The 16105-nt window shown below is 52.7% G+C and overlaps 5 protein-coding genes across 5 annotated transcripts; 3 read left to right on the forward strand and 2 right to left on the reverse strand.

Moving 5' to 3' along the window:
* Positions 1-443: 443 nt before the first annotated feature.
* Positions 444-2976, reverse strand: PG994_010332 (uncharacterized protein; the record flags this gene model as incomplete). Its single annotated transcript, XM_066861741.1, has 2 exons — positions 444-2450; positions 2506-2976. 2 exons carry the CDS (start codon positions 2974-2976, stop codon positions 444-446), a joined length of 2478 nt encoding a protein of 825 aa, XP_066710851.1.
* A 2108-nt stretch (positions 2977-5084) lies between these two features.
* PG994_010333 (cell division control protein 6) lies at positions 5085-6996 on the reverse strand (the record flags this gene model as incomplete). The annotated part of the gene is made up of 3 exons (XM_066861742.1): positions 5085-6311; positions 6335-6891; positions 6948-6996. The coding sequence occupies 3 exons, from the start codon at positions 6994-6996 to the stop codon at positions 5085-5087; spliced, it is 1833 nt and encodes a 610-aa protein (XP_066710852.1).
* A 654-nt stretch (positions 6997-7650) lies between these two features.
* On the forward strand, positions 7651-10175 carry PG994_010334 (MOSC N-terminal beta barrel domain-containing protein; the record flags this gene model as incomplete). The annotated part of the gene is made up of 3 exons (XM_066861743.1): positions 7651-7726; positions 7781-8884; positions 9046-10175. 3 exons carry the CDS (start codon positions 7651-7653, stop codon positions 10173-10175), a joined length of 2310 nt encoding a protein of 769 aa, XP_066710853.1.
* Positions 10176-11951: 1776 nt separating this feature from the next.
* Positions 11952-13130, forward strand: PG994_010335 (C6 zinc finger protein; the record flags this gene model as incomplete). The annotated part of the gene is made up of 1 exon (XM_066861744.1): positions 11952-13130. The coding sequence occupies one exon, from the start codon at positions 11952-11954 to the stop codon at positions 13128-13130; it is 1179 nt and encodes a 392-aa protein (XP_066710854.1).
* A 719-nt stretch (positions 13131-13849) lies between these two features.
* Positions 13850-14221, forward strand: PG994_010336 (uncharacterized protein; the record flags this gene model as incomplete). The annotated part of the gene is made up of 1 exon (XM_066861745.1): positions 13850-14221. One exon carries the CDS (start codon positions 13850-13852, stop codon positions 14219-14221), a length of 372 nt encoding a protein of 123 aa, XP_066710855.1.
* Positions 14222-16105: the final 1884 nt, after the last annotated feature.

Below are 16105 nucleotides of genomic sequence, written 5' to 3' on the forward strand. Positions count from 1 at the left end.
CACTGGAAGGTAGGCACTAGAACGCCACAGATGCAGTGCAAACAGGCACACCTGGTTGTTTGTAAGTACGTACGTATAGATGTAGGTGTAGGTAGGTCCCCAACACAAACAAACCAGAAGTTGCTCTGCAATTGCTAAGGGAAGCAAGCTGCATCATCAATGTTTGAAGCATGCGTAGATAGGCAGATGGCCATATATTGTCTTCTCTACACTAGAGGTAGTCCATTTACAAGATCCATCTTGATGTCCCAGTCGAGATTCCACTGTGAAGGGATCTTCCTCCACTTCGTGCCATACAATATATGCTATAAAATACAACTCCGTTTTTTGCAAAATAAGATTGTGCATGCTTGCTGCTTACGAAAAACCGCAGCCCAAGGTATCAACTATCGCTATGCTAAATTCCATGAAGTCTATACGCCCAACAACGCCCAGGCATCAAATCATCGTTCGTATCTTGGCAGGGGTTCCCTCTCATGATTGCTTCTATAAGGGGGGTGGCCATTAGACGGGCCAGCGATATTGCCGAGGAGGTCGTGTGCACCATATGAACCTCCCTCATCAAAATTGGGCGCCGAAGGTTCGTGTTCATGGCCTCCGGAAGGGCCTGCAACATCCATGGCTGGGGCCGAGGGCCCGCCATTGGTATACTCTTCTGGGACGTCTGGGGGTGCACTGGCCTCGTCCAACAGGCGGCGCCGCTCCATCTCCTGCTTATCCTCTGTCGGGTGGGAAGAAGCTGCTAGCGATAGGTCTGTCAGGGTAGGCGCCGAAGGACCCTCTTGGCTGTTGCCCGGTGCCACAGATGGCACGGCAGACGACCCATATGCACCGGCAGTAGATGATAATTGATTCCCTGGTGCTGATGGATGAGATGGCCCAGCCGCGGACTCAGGCCCCGCGAGAGAGGGCTGACTGGGCAACAGGCGCATCTCGGCTTGTCGTACCCGTTCCTTATCGGTCAACACCGTCTGGTCAGGTATTTGCGGCGGTGCTACATAGGCCGGTGCTTGCGGCTCTTGCGGCTCTCTCCGATGTGATTCTTGCCGATGGAGATCTTGGTATGTTGTTGGGCGTGTGTGTGGAGAGGGGAAGTAACTCTGTGTATCCTCGAACGGTGATACGTACTCTCCTGTCTCATCATAATACTCGTCATCGGGGGCATTTTGCCAAGTATAGTCTGGCTGGTCCGATTCGGGGGCAAGGCCCTGGTTTGAAGGAGATTCCAAGGTAGGACCAGGCCGTGCCACGGCCTTACCCCGTGTCCGATTGCTATCGACGCTGCCCACCACGACTTCGATCGGAACGTAGATGACACCCTTCTCGCGACGAATATGGTCCGTATCAACGATGGTCCCATTCCAATTCGCGAGCCTGCTTATGTTATTCTCCTGAGAGCCAATCAAAGGAGAAGAAGGCCCGGCGGGTACAGATACAGACCCCAGACGGCCAGGCGGCTGTGAACCATGCTGAGTTTGACCAGCTAGCCTTCCGCCCAAGTCGATCACAACTTCCACGTAGTACTTGAAACTGATCAAGCCACCCGGAACACCTCTTATGCTTGGAAACACATCCTCGGGTACCCGTACTGATGTCGTGATATTGGCTGACAAACTAGTCGGATCGATGATCAGAGGCGCAACAGACTGAGATAAATCTTTCCGGAACACGCTGCAAGACCCTGCGGATGATAGAGAAAGGCCGCCTAGACCTGTCTTGGATTTTGGATAATACTCCTCTCGCTCGAGACGCTTTGCATCTTCCTCGGATAGCTCTTTGAACATGGACGTCGGCGGTGCATAGTCGACGCGTCCCTGTCTGTAGAATGTGACAATAATGCCGTGAAGGCTCTTTATGCGACGGTTGTGATGGATCTTGATCCTGACGGGTAGCAAATCTCCAGGTAAGCAACCACCCTTGAGAAGCTCTACGGTGGCTGTAATCTCGCGACCTGCGACCTCTGCCACAGGTCCCGAGTACTTGCTACCGTTAACGGACCCGGCGCTGACATCGGTTCCCCTGAAGTAGTTGCTAGCGTTGCTAGCAGCGCTCTCTCCGCTGATCTCGCTCTGCATGTCACTTTGAACGGGGCTGCGCGGTAAGCCTAGTCCGTCATACAACGGACGAGCATGATCCTCGACTGTGGCCGAGCCGTCATTCGAGTTTTCGTTGGCCCTCGTCGAGTCCATGTCAGAAGCTGGCTCGGGGGTATCCGTTGAAGCGGAGTCTCTTTGGTTTGTCCCTGTTGCCGTTGAGTTGGTGGTTCGCTTCCGTTTCGCCCGCTTATGCATTGCTTGCATTGTTACGTTCCTCTCTCGCGGCGGCGACAGTAAGCCGATATCAACCTTCTCTATCAGAGCTATTTTCCTCTCCACACTTGTTGTCGGAGCCATGGTGGTTGGTCGCGTTAAAGTGGCAGTAATCATATACGATATTGTGCCTCGTTCGAACTACTAGCGATGAGCAACGAGCCAAAGTCGTGAGAAGTGCAAAAGAGGAACCTACATCAATACTGCTTGGCAGTCCTTTGGATGGAAAGATAAGATCGAATTTAAATTCCCATTTCCTTGCCGCCAACCTGCCCTCGCCGCAAAGTACCTGTTCGTCCTGGAAGAGCGAGGCCTGCCCATTGCCGTAGTATCGAAAGTTCTTGTTTCCGTCGTGGGGTGTGTGAGCCGGATTGATGGGAGCCAGCTGGGCGGCGGCCCCAGCATTTTTGAACACGCGGACGAAGCCATGCAGGGCCACGGTAAGGTGAGTGATGCGAACGGGTTTGATGACGGTCAGGACGATGGAGCCAGTGACATGGTCACCGGCCGAGTATTGGCGATGCGGCTCGTCGGGTCGGACATGAAAGTCGGCGAGGTTGCGGGTTCGGGAGCGAAGGGGCAGGGTGAAGCGCGAGAAGAACGACGAGGCCCTTGACGGCTGATCTTCAAGCGGCAGGTCGGCAGTACGGTCGACGGTAGCACCCATCTATGCTAATTCTATTACCCGGACGACGATGTGCGTGCCACACATGACACCACACGAGATCTGTCGTCGTTCGCGCTCGTTCTAAATGGACTCGGTGATGCGCTGGGAGGTTGTCGCGCGACCATTCCTGGGGGGGGGGGCACGCGTCTGACTCGGGGCGGGCGTTGGCGATGGGCCACCTTTGGGTGAGCGAAACCGGCCTAAAGGGGCTGCGCGCGCAGGCAAGGCAGCGACGCCGACAGCGACAGCGAGACGGCCAGCGGTCGTGAATTGGTAAAATGGACAAGAATAGCCGGCGGGCAGAAAATTGCCGAGAATCAGTTGATTGATTCAATTATCTCTTGGAGCAGTTCGGGTTCACAAGGGCTTGGGTATTGCATGTGCCAAGCTGTAGGAGGGTCTTGGTAGGAAAGACTGGGCAGCGGGTGCCAAGAGATGGCCATCAGCTTAGGTATTAATAGGTTAACTCGAGGGGTTCTGGGGGAGCCTTCTCACGTCTTGCCTTGACTTTCAATCGCGGGGGCCAGGAAAATCCACGCCTGGCGCTTGTCGCACGTTTCGGGTACTTGGCTGATACCTATAGCCAACCAGTCGGATCAACCTTACGAGAATCCGGAGATTCTGCTCTCACCCGTCTAATCCCGGCCTATTCCCAGCGTTGGGCGTAAGAAAAAGCAATACCTGCAAAACGCATATACTGGACATATGTCTGTCACAATACATGCCATCCGTCGAACAACAGTCCTCAATCATCAGGGCAAGCAATATTACCTCTGTTGGGGAAAGGTGCCGCCCTGGTTTTCAAATCGGACGATGTGGATGGGTAGTGTGTACCTAAAATAAATATGTAGCAGGTAGTACGATGGTGCCCCCGTCGGGTCGGAATAGAACCGGTCTAACGGTGGTTCCTGTCCCAGTCCTGACCCATGCATCAGATATGTAGTTGCTGAGGTGCCACAAGAAAAGCATCTGCCTGGCTGTACAAGCTTTTAGTCACTGTTCGGATTACCCACCAGACTCCTTCGTCGACATACTCCTGCAATGCTCTATGTGACATGACAGGTGTTACTCGAACCGTGTTCACCACGATACCATTGCATGCCGTTATCTATGCCAGTACATGACTTACCTCACTGATGCACAGAGAAGGACCTGTCTAATCTACATAGATGAACAATGTGCTGGGGTGGATGTTGGTAGAGTAGATGAAACGCGGCATGTTGGGATGTGGGTAATAAGACTGCAAGTGTGGTTTTCAGTCATTGCTATTCATAGCTTGCGATTGAGCAACACGAGCAACAGCAGAAAATGCCTTATTCCCGCAGCAGAGCTCTGATGTGTCTTGCTGATGTTCAGATTGTGGCAGAAAGCACAGTTCCTGTTTATCTGTGAGAGTACACCTGCATCTTTCGCTGTGAAACATTGCATTAGTCGGGCAGGAAGCCAAGTAGATGCAAACGCAGTACAGTACAGTACAGCTTCGACTCGCCAAGTGCTGTACAAGTTTTTGAATTGGCACTATATTAGTAGTCGCAAAGAAACATTGACGTTGGACGCTGAGGCTCTGAGAGCCGTTCGCGGTCTTCCAAATGTAGGACACGACCAGCGAATCAGAAGTGACGGGGCAAGGCCCGTAAGCCGTAAGCAAACTGTAAGAAGAAGGAAGGCCTAAGCGGGATCATTAGCTACCTGGAGGCGTTTGGTTTCGCTTGATACATACATTGAACATAGTCCTCAGTGAGTCTTTGGTCTCCCAAGGCCTGCGAACGTATGTATATCGGGATTCCTCTTGCTTGACCCCTCCCGTCATGTAGCCTCCCGAACACCCTTGGCAAAGCTTGGTACGTTTTTCACGCCAGGAGTTACAATCAGCCCAAGAGCCAGGGACATGAACGTGAGCAACTTTAATAGCCGTGTGGAGGTTAGTCCTTGATTGTTCCAGTATTACACTATGTACTTCAGTATGCAAGCATCCCCTCTCCGGTATCAAAACACCAAACTCCGATCCGTGATGCGTCTATATGTAAACTCCCACCATGCTTGAATGACACAAAACGCCACGCTGAAGACACCCATTTAATCAAACAACGTAGCCCGAACCGTCGAGTCTAGTTTAACGCCTCCCCGCTCAAAATGCGTTGCAGTATGCCAGCACCAATACCCTCCGCTGCCTGCTCCATCTCCTTCTCACCAACACAGCTAGCCACCCGTTTCTCGTCGGCAAGTCCGGCACTGGCGCCGAATGCTGCCTTCTTCCCCCTTTTGCTTGGGGTTTGTGATCCGATGAAAGATCCCGTCTTGCCATCCACAGCGCTCACTAACGACAGAGTTTCCAAGCTGCTCATCACTTCCCGGAACTCGGAGCTGGAGAGGGGATGAAGCACAGAGTCCTGTGTACATAAAAGACAGTATGCGTCGTACAAGGTCTTGATGCTAGGAGCGGTAACATGGTGCTTGGATGGGGTCGACAGGACAGACGCCTTGGATGCTCGGTTGCGCTTTTCCAAAACTACCAGGGAGCACAACGCTGCCTTTTGCTGGAGATTAAGGGTCTTCAGTCGCTGGCTAGTTCCGTTGCTGAATGCAGCTGCGGTTATTTTGTTGAGGTGAGAAATTGTGACCCGAGGAGCTGTTTCCACGGAAAGTTCCTTTAACGAGGCAAGCAAAGAATCCGCATGACCCTTTCGTGGTGTGCCTCTAGATGGCGAGGACAGGTTGATGTTTTCTCCCAAGACTTTGCGTGAAGGGCTGGCAAGAAGAATCTTCTCCCTAATGTCCGACTCGTATTTCTGCTTGGTTTCCATCTCCACGAGATCAAGGGCTCGGCGGCAGATCTCGAATGCTTTGCGCAGATCCCCCGTCTGACTTGATACCTTCCGCGAACATAACTCAATCGCCGCGGGGTGGATGAAGGGCAGTGGGGCTCCCTCCGGCACCAAGGATTTCAGCCGCGCCGTGATAATGGTTTTGATCTGTAGGGCGGTGTATGGAAGAAATGGCAGAAGCTCAGGTTTTAGGTTTCGAGACTTGAGCCGGGGCAGGAATCGATCCGTAAGGTCCAGAGCATTGGCAATCCCAACCAACATAAGTCGCGAGTTCTTCCCCATCGACCACTCGAAAACTCGATACAGGCTTTCCAAGTCCAGCGTCAGAATATGGTCGATCTCATCCAAGACGATCAGATAGACATCGGAGGTCTTCTTGCGGGGCATGAAGAGTTTCTGGAGGGTGACAGCCGCATCGGCCTCTGCAGCATCGGTTTCGTTGCAGAGCAAATCTAGGAGAGTCGCATACAGGTCTTTGGAAGATTTGATGCTCATGCAGTTGATGTAGGCCTTGTTCACGCCGCGAGACCTACCGCTTCTTGGGTGATCTCGTTGACCATTGCGCTCTTGCCGGTGCCTGGAGGCCCGCTAACATAAATGCACCCACTGGGTTCGGCTGTCGAGCTTCGCCCGATGAATTCCCTGAGTTGCTGGCGCGCATCGTCCCTTCCGACCAATTGACCCGGATCGGAGCTGCGGGAGAATAGTTGCCGCGCAAGGTGGTAAATTGTTTGTTGTGAGGTTGGTGTGGAAGGTGTTTGGGGAGTAAGTCGCTTGGAGAATCTCCCCGCGGACATTACACGATGGCGTGGTGTGACAGGCGCCTTGGCAAGTGCATCGCGGAAGCGAGGCGTGCTTGGGGTGAGGGGATTGCAGTCGCCCTTTCGGCATTTCGTACTCGCTGGTGGTGGACAGGTAGCCTCCTTAGAAGGCGTGCGCGCGAGAGACTCCTCCGTGATTTCCACCACTCCTGTCGATTCTGCGTCCTGCGAATCTTCTGCAATGCTGACTGTCGTGGGGTCTGAGTTCTCGTCATTGATTAGGAGGTTGCGAGTCTGGCGTGTGATTCTCTTTGCGGAAAGCTCGACTTCTATAGATTTCGTGTCAGTCATAGGTGGTGCAATGAACTCGGTCGACTGGACTTACCAGGCTCTCTTGAGGCTCGAGTCCTCTTTCCAAGTACACTACGTGCCATGGTTTGTGTGTGTGTGTGTATGTGAGGTAGGGACGTACAGTGACTCTATAAGTGCAATTGGGCAGGAAGGAAGAAAGCAGAAGGTCGTGAATGTGCAGAACTGTAAGTTACACCCAATGTATGTGAAAGGGGAGCAAGTACTATGCTGGCTGTTCCAAGATGCTAGCGTTCTAATAAGTAAAAAAGAGAAAGCGCGGTTCAGCGCGTCCAGGTCTCGGGCCTTCCGCGATCGACGCGTCGACTTAAAGTGGTTTCAAGCGCGTCACGCTAAGGCAGTAGGTAGGCAGCCCCGTCTGCCCCTTGGCCTAATTGAGTGCTTGGTACGTGCGACTCTTCAGTTGCGCCACTTTTGGGGCTCAAGCTTTTGTGGCATCTGGACCCCCCTGGAACCTGGCGATCTCCGTCACCGAAGAGTCAACCGCGCAGTACCGCGGTCAACCGGCCGCTCGGCTTGTGCTGCCAGAATCCACTTCTCTTATCATTCTAGTCAAGTCCGACGTCGCCACTCCTCACTTCATCCGCATTTGGCCTGACAACTTCGCGTGTTTGGTCAGCAATAAATGGTCATTATGCGAACCTACTTCGCAGTATGCGTGCTGAACAAAGAGCTACGTTGCTGGGAGGGATATCTTCTGTTGCGCCAGGATGACAAGGATGGCAGACCATGACGGTCCGGCTTATAATGGTCGCATCGAAGCGCTTCGAAAAAAGGAGTATCCCATGCTGAAAGGTGAATATCGTGCTTTTATCCCGCCGCTGACACTAAACTGACTTGCCGCCGCAGATAATAATATTTATCTCGATCATGCCGGGACTACCTTATATGCAAAGTCCCTCGTGGACGAGTTTGCTGTCGATATGACCACCAACCTTTTCGGCAACCCCCACTCTGCAAGTAGCTCATCACAGTCATCCACGGCTCGCATTGACGATGTTCGAGTTCAGGTTTTGCAGTTGTTCAATGCAGATCCAACAGAATTCGACGTCGTCTTTGTTGCAAATGCCACAGCAGGGATCAAACTAGTTGCAGACGCCCTGCGTTCCGCGCCTGGCGGGTTCTCTTTCATGTATCACCAGGCATGCCATACAAGCTTGGTAGGCGTTCGACAAGAATCTAAAACCAGCTTCTGCATCGATACCGAGACGGTGCAGAAACTGGTCGGTGGATCCCCTCTCCCAGATGAGATAGCATCTGCTGGAGCCCCCTTATTATTTGGCTACCCTGCACAATCCAATATGGATGGGACGCGGCTTCCACTCGACTGGTCTCATAGGTTGCGGCGTCGAAATGATACCCCCAATGGCTTTTATACATTGCTTGATGCCGCCGCCTACGTGGCAACCTCTGCCCTCGATCTAGGGGACCAAAAGAGCGCTCCTGATTTTACAGTCCTAAGCTTTAACAAGATATTTGGCTTTCCAGATCTTGGGGCATTGATAGTCCGAAAGGATGCAATGTCTGTTTTCCAGCATCGAAAATACTTTGGAGGCGGTACAGTTGACTTGGTCGTCTGCGTGGGGGAACAGTGGCATGCCTCCAAAAGTCAAAGTCTACATGAAGCCCTTGAGGATGGCACATTGCCGATCCACAGCATAGTGGCGTTGGGAATTGCACTAGGAGTCCACCGACGTCTCTTTGGTACTATGGCTGACATATCGCTGCACACGTCTTACCTAGCCCAACGGCTGCATGACCAGCTGGATAGTATGCGGCATGGCAATGGACAACGTATATGCCAAATCTACTCTCCGGCAGCCAAGTATATTACTGACTTGGTGGTTTCCGGGCCCATCGTAACATTCAACCTCCAAGATGAAGTTGGTGCTTGCATTAGCTTGACTGAGTTTGAGAAAACGGCAGCTCTCAAAGGATTCCACATAAGAACAGGTGGGCTCTGTAACCCGGGGGTGTCGCGGCTGCCTTGGATCTCAAGCCATGGGAGATGAAGAGAATCTTCTCTTCTGGATTCCGGTGCGGGGATGACAACGATGTCTTGGGAGGAAAACCTACCGGTACCATTCGCGTCAGCCTTGGGGCTATGAGTACAGTCTCAGACGTGGACAGGTTTGTGGCTTTCATTCACGAGTTCTATCGATCCCCAAATGGGTCGCCCTTCAACCAATCTAGGAACCAGACGAGATCAACCATGGCAGCAGACCTCGCGGTAGCCAGCATCACGGTGTTCCCCATCAAGAGCTGCGGCGGCTTCCATGTTCCTGAAGGGCAGCCATGGGAGGTCAAGCCAGAAGGCTTAGCGTGGGATCGAGAATGGTGCCTACTTCACCTCGGCACTAGTCAAGCTTTGAGCCAGAAACGTTATCCACGCATGGCTCTCTTGCGGCCATGCATTGACTTCGAGAAGGGTGTTCTCGAGGTATCCTACATCGGCGAGACACCCAAACATCTACCCATGAAGATCACGATACCTTTGTCATCGGACCCAGCCTACTTCGACTCTTGTGACGTCCCGAAATGGCGTACATCGCGAGTGTGCGGCGAGGAGATCGTTGCTCGTACGTATACGTCCGCCACAATCAACAGCTACTTCTCTGAAATCCTTGGAGCACCTTGTATTCTGGCTCGGTTCCCCTCCGGCGGCCAAGGCCGGAGCATGCGCCATGTCAAGGCACATCTTCAACATCATCAAGTAGGATACCACAAAACGAGACGACAAGTACCCGGTGCCTTTCCAACAGAGGTTGATACACCGCCTGACTCCGACTCGGAGGCTGACCAACGACGGATGCTGCTCTCGAATGAGAGCCCGCTCCTTGCCATCAATACAGCCAGTCTCAAAGTACTGAACACGGAGATAAGGAAACGGGGTGGTCAGGAAGTCTCTGCGGATGTTTTCCGAGCCAATATAGTTTTAGACTCATCTGGCCAAGAAGATGGCTTGCTTGCGTACTCAGAGGATCACTGGTCTGCTTTGAAAATAGGAAACCACCGGTTCCAAATGTTGGGCTCGTGTCGCAGATGCCACATGGTCTGTATCCACCAAGATACCGCAGCCAAGAGCGAAGAGCCATTCGCAACGCTAAGCAAAACCAGACGATTCAACGGCAAGGTCTTCTTCGGCACACACATGTGCTACGCAGCTAAAGCCAACGAAGCCGGGGCTGGCATGGCTCAGGCCCCAATGATAAGTGTTGGTGACAAAGTAGCGGTTGATTGCTGAATGTGGGCATGCAGGGACGTTGTAGAACTAGGACATTCCTCGATATAGAAACTAAACATTATTCTAATATATTAAACCATCAGGCCATACAATGTACGCAAATAGCTATCAGATATCCGATGCCTGGAGTGAATACGAATTGCTGGGATAATGAACCATGGAGGAAGTGATGCGGCTCTATCCGGTTTAACATGCTCGGATATATGGCTGTGTGTTTGACTTCATAGCCATGACAGGCGGAGGGTGTTGCATACTGAAAGCCTGTTGCCAGATAAAGACTTGCAGTAAGGAGGAGTAAGTACGACTGGAAGATGTACATGATGTGGTTGTATTAAGCAGTACGTCGCAAATCAATCGATAAATGCCCCAATGCCCCCCAGGACGGCTGTCATACCACCTAAATGGCGGGGTCAAAGGCCTGTGCAGTTTACAGCTATCAGCTAAGTACATCTTAGAAGTGTTCCACTGCTGCTGCCTTTTATGATTTGGTATCTACTACTTGCAACAACCGGCAGTGCTGATAGTTGATAGATCTGAGATCTCCAACATACTTCCCACCACATAAGCACTCTACTTTGGGGATAGCTTCAGGCACATGCCGACTACTATTCGACAGGCATATCCCATATTCATTCTGCAGCAGATCGAAAATCGAACCCGAAGACGAACGCACCCCACCTTGACACCTCCAATGCGGCTTAGTCTCTGAGCATCCACGCGTCGGGGTCGTTTCTAGCGTCCGAATTCCCTATTATGGGACGTGGAACGGGGGGACCGTCCAATTTGAGTAAGTTCCCAGGTTTCCTTCAAAGTTATTGGAATGCCTCGACGGCCGCTCAGCCACAGGGAACGCTCGTTTAGTTCGATCCATCGATCCGGATTGCACGTCAATCAGGGTACTGTTACGAATTAGGATTGGGAGGTTTCCAATGCCGCGTGAACGGTGAAGAAGCGACTACACGTGCTACCACCACACTTGCACCTCTTTCTTCCCCTACTTGTTGCTCGACCCCCCCGAATCATTCTCGACCTAGTCTCGCTATGCTATACTGTGCTGTGCCCTTACCCAATAATAAGCCAAGTATCTTTGCTCATTAGGGTCTGGTCGAACGGAACGAATGGTGGAGGAACGTTGACATGGGCATACCCGCTTCGCCCGAAACCCTGCAGTTACTCCCACGCCTCTGATGGCCCGCCTTTGAATGGATCGCAAATCAGCTTAGGATACGGATCGGTAGGAGAGACAGCAACAACTCGGCAAAGGAACACAAACAACGTCGGACAATGCCGCCACGGAGATCACACAAGAAGTCTAGGAGAGGTTGCCGCCGTTGTAAGAGTCGCAAGATAAAAGCACGTTGCCTGGACCTCCCAGCACCACTCTGGGGCCACCATCATGCCGTCTTTCTGCTATCTTGCTAACCGTCCCTCTGATAGTGCGATGAAATACACCCACGTTGCGGCAACTGCTCCAAGCATGGCGTTCTTTGCGACTTCGAGAACCCAGACATTGCAGAGTCTTTGGTGGTGCCAGACACGCCTGCTACATCGGCCGCTTCCCCTGATCCTTCCACCGGCCTTTCTCCTGTTCTTTCTTCCCTAGGAACGGCTTCGCCCATCTTCACGACCGCGACTTCACCTAGCTTTCCCGACATACCTATTTCCATACCTACCTCCTCACGTCATACGAGTCCGTTATTACAGCCTAGACCGATGATCCTATACCGAAATCCAGATCCCCCGCCAATCAGTCAAGCGTCGCAGAATAATCGCATGATGGAGTTGAGGCTCTTGCATAACTATACCACCATCACATCTAGAACACTGTCTTTGGCGAATCCAGACATCGAGGCGGTTTGGAGGGATACGGTTCCGCACCTGGCCTTCTCTGGGGCCAGTTTTCTAGCGGATGGTCTCCTTGCCGTTTCGGCCCTGCACCTCCGCCTCAAGTCGCCCAACGACCGTGAGCTCATTCGTGCGAGTCACTCATATATGGCCGCCAGTCTCTCCGAGTACAGTGCCGCACTAAGCAAAGGCATCAATCAATCGAACGCCGAAGCGTTGTTCTTGACGGCAGCCCTGATTGCCTTTCAGTCTACAGCCTCGCGCATATTTACCCGCGACGATGGCGGCGACGTCCGAGAACGAAGCGACGGCTATGTCTTGCCTATTTCATGGTTCCACGCCTTTCAAGGTGTCAAGACGATCGTAGCTACGAGTTGGCAGTGGTTACGGACCAGCGGGATAGTAATACCCATCATCCAATCTCAGCCCTCCCTAAACCTCAACCTCAGTGCAACCAAGTCGACTTTCTTTGGTCACCTCCTGGACGGGCTCGAGCAGGAACTCGACACCCTTGAGCCTGACGCAACTTCGCGCACGCTCACGCGGCAAGCCTACCAGCACGCGGTTGCCGTCTTAAATTGGGCTCACAAAGTACCGCGCACCGGAGCGCCCATGGTGTTCCTCGCCACTGTTTCCAAGCGCTATGTCGAACTCCTGCAGGCAAAGCGGCCTCGTGCGCTGGTTATTCTTGCCACTTTCTTCGGACTGCTAAAAGTTCTGGACAGCGGGGTATGGTGGTTGAAAGGTGTCGCCCGTCGCGAAGTCATGGGCATTGTGTCGTTCTTTGATCCCGACGACGAGGAGTGGTGGCCTCGGTTGCAATGGCCCGTCATGGTGGCCCTCCACGAGGGTGAGACTATTCCTCCGGAGATCTGGGGTGCCGATTTAGATGAAGAAGGCGCAAGCGACTCGAATCGGGGAAGCGAGCAAGTTCTATCGCACATCGAGGTGCTCACGCGGATGTTCAATTCAATCGATGCGTCTTCCAACGGAGAGGCGTCCTCCTCCGATGACGATACTGCACAAGTACTACTGGCCTTTGTGGAGAGGGCCGTGGCCTCGCCAGATCAGCCGATGCTGATGGATCTACCTATACCTCAGGTCGACTGAGGCTCGAAATAGAATTACTCCTTGTTCATTTCCCCGTCGGATAAGACAGGCAGGGTTTCTGCACGTTACTGGGGATTAAGCCACCCCTAAAGCATGGAGGCATTGCTTTCTATATGCTCTAAACCTAACATGAACAGCGTTGGGGGTTACTCCAGACGAGCAATCCGACTAGAGTCGAAAAGATTGCCCAGATAATCATACATCTCGGAGGATTAGTATGCTGGTCCCTGCTATCAAGATTTGGCCAGAAAAATCGCACTATCAGACCGTATACGAACTCTTTGTAGTTTGCTTGCGGCAGTGTTTTCGGTACCGCGGCTCGCTTACTAGTGTCCGTTTCATTGCATACTCCAGTTCATGAGATTGACTGGCTCGCATCATTGCAAGGCAATGTCTGCCTAGAACGCGATGGATGGTGTGGTGGGGGGCCGTAAGCAGGCTGCAATTTTGTTGTTACCACAGCGCCGCCAAACTAACATGAACATAATAATCAACAACAGTCGCTCGGTCAGCTCAGCTGGTTTCTTGTTCATTTCACGATACTGCTTCACATATCTTTCAGCCAAAGAAGAATTAGATGTGCTTGGCTTTTGCTCGTACTTACAGCTCGAATCTACCTAGCCGCTGAGGAACATCTGCAGCCACGCGTCAACATATAAATCCAAGCGCGGCCTCATCAGTTAGCCGGTTTGACTATTTGAAGCAACCAAAGATGGGCGATGCAATTTCTGCCTTCTTTCAGAGCCTGCTTCCGGGCACAAGGGCTCCCGCTCTACGCGCCCCCGACCCATCTAGCCTCGGAAAGCGGTGCAGTCGGCGGTACGCAGGGTCCTGCCTCGACCAACACACAAGAGACGCCTTCTCAGTGCTCTGCCTATAAGCCCGAACCGCCCATGGCGACTGCTACTAGTGCGGGCTCGAGCGCCGCCGGCAGCGGTAGTAGTCCCGGCGGTACCTCGGAAGCTGACCCGGACGAAACCCGAAGGCTTCGGAACCAATTCCTGAATGATCGGTTCGGCGAACCGGGAAAGAAGGGTGGCCGGAACGGACGCCAGAAGCCGAAGTCATCTTTGACTCCACCATCTTCTTAGGTCAAGACAGGAGCAACTCCGCTCCCAGAGAGTTGTCTGGACACCAACGCGGCCCCCGCGCACCTCATGGATGGATTAATGTACATGGGTGGCAAGACCACAGTACATGCGCTTGACGAGAAAACGGCAGGCTCGGGTACTTTGCTGCTCGACATTAGAACAACGGCGTTGTTTGAGCTCTCCCACCAGCACCTAATACACAACTGATCAAGTCGTACCAGAATATCAAAACAAGGCTTGAAAGTCAGCTTTTGGTCGACTCCGGTACAAGAAAGGATCGAATACTGTAATTAAAGAAATCGGGTCTTTCGTCTTCCAATAAATTAACATAGCTTGATTCGACTTGGGTGCGCTCTTGTCAGTGCATGATTTTGACTGCCTACTGTCTGCCTCTAATAGGCTGCCGCCAATCTAACATGGCTTGATGCGTAGCGTCATGTGTGGGTGTACAGAGTACCATACATCGTATTAGACAACGGCTCAGTCATGGGTCAACGGGAGCAGCCGGAAGTCAGCTTTGATATCAACTAACTGGCAGAATGCGCGACACGACCTGGCGGCGGTCTACCCTTGCAGCCTCGGCTGTGAATGAAGCGGCGGGAGGCTGGTTTGGGGCTTGGTGCGTGTGCAGATTGATTGCTTTAGCTGAGCCTTATACGGCGCGTCGCTGCGGGCCGTAGCGAAATGCCAGGGATGGACGAGGTCGGCGACTTGGCCGGGACATGCAGTACGAACCAGGCACACTTGACTTGCTTGCATGTCGCGACTACGATTTTCAGCACCAGGGGTTTTACCTATTGACTTTTCGGGGGGCTGTGTGCGATCAGCTGCTTGCGCATCACTAATCCAGGATGACGAGCATTCCCATCGAGTGTTGTATTTGTACGTCATTTCGGTTGCGATTATCAACCCAACCACGTGCCCGTTGCTTTTTTATCTCGTTGGTACTACCCCGGCCCAGCCCTACCCGGCCCCTGGCTGTCGTTGTCGAACCGGGTTGGTCCGATCAGGGGGTTCTTGTGGTGCCTCTGCACTCCATTTCACTATACCCCGGATAAGCAAAAGACATATCACCAACACCATGTGCTGGATGGAGGTGGTATTGGCTGGAGTGATTTGCTCGGTCTTGCACTCTCATTCGTACATACACGCGCCGAAAGAAGATGTTGCAACTATTCCGATTTCAATATTGCTTTTCTTATCCCACAGCCTGTCGGTGCCTTCTAGTCGCAGTGCCTCGAAAATCAGCTGAGGTTGTTCATCGCCCTGTTTGCGTTTTCTCCTATTTCGCGGACCCGAATTACGAGCTCATGTGCACTGGTGTGTTCCAAGTTTAGCTGTGTACGTTAGCCTCTTTGTTTGCTCACCTCCAATCCGCTGTCAGGCTGTATCGGGATGGTTGCAACAAGCAAGCAGAGAGAAAAAGAAAACGTGGGATCGCCCCCAAGGCTGCGGGAAGAGATGTCATCTTTCTATCATCTTCATTAGCAGGGGGGATGGGGAAACCACCTCTACACTACAAGGGTGGTGTCCAGCAAAGCTGCACTACCTCGCTTACCCCTGCCCCTGCGCCGGGCTTTTCTCGAATCGGGGGTGCGTTGCACGACGGCACCTATTATTAATGTTGAAGGACCAAGCCCACTGCCCCGAGGAAGTCGAGAATCGATGCAACATTTATTACTACGTAGATGGGGTGACACAAAGCCCTCCCCCCTGTCCACGGAGAAAGAAAACGTGTTTGCTTGCTGAACCTTGCACACACAACCGCCCACACCCCCCTTGTAAGCCATAGGGCGACTTTGATTCGTGGAGCCGTCCAGCTGGTACCCTATGAGCAGCTGAGCTGAGCTGAGCTGCGACGGCGATTGCGACGACTCCAGCACA

The sequence above is a fragment of the Apiospora phragmitis genome (genome assembly GCF_038363925.1).
Source record: "Apiospora phragmitis strain CBS 135458 chromosome Unknown utg000010l:1.0-9815664.0:1.0-9183399.0, whole genome shotgun sequence".
Taxonomy (NCBI): Eukaryota; Fungi; Ascomycota; class Sordariomycetes; order Amphisphaeriales; family Apiosporaceae; genus Apiospora; species Apiospora phragmitis.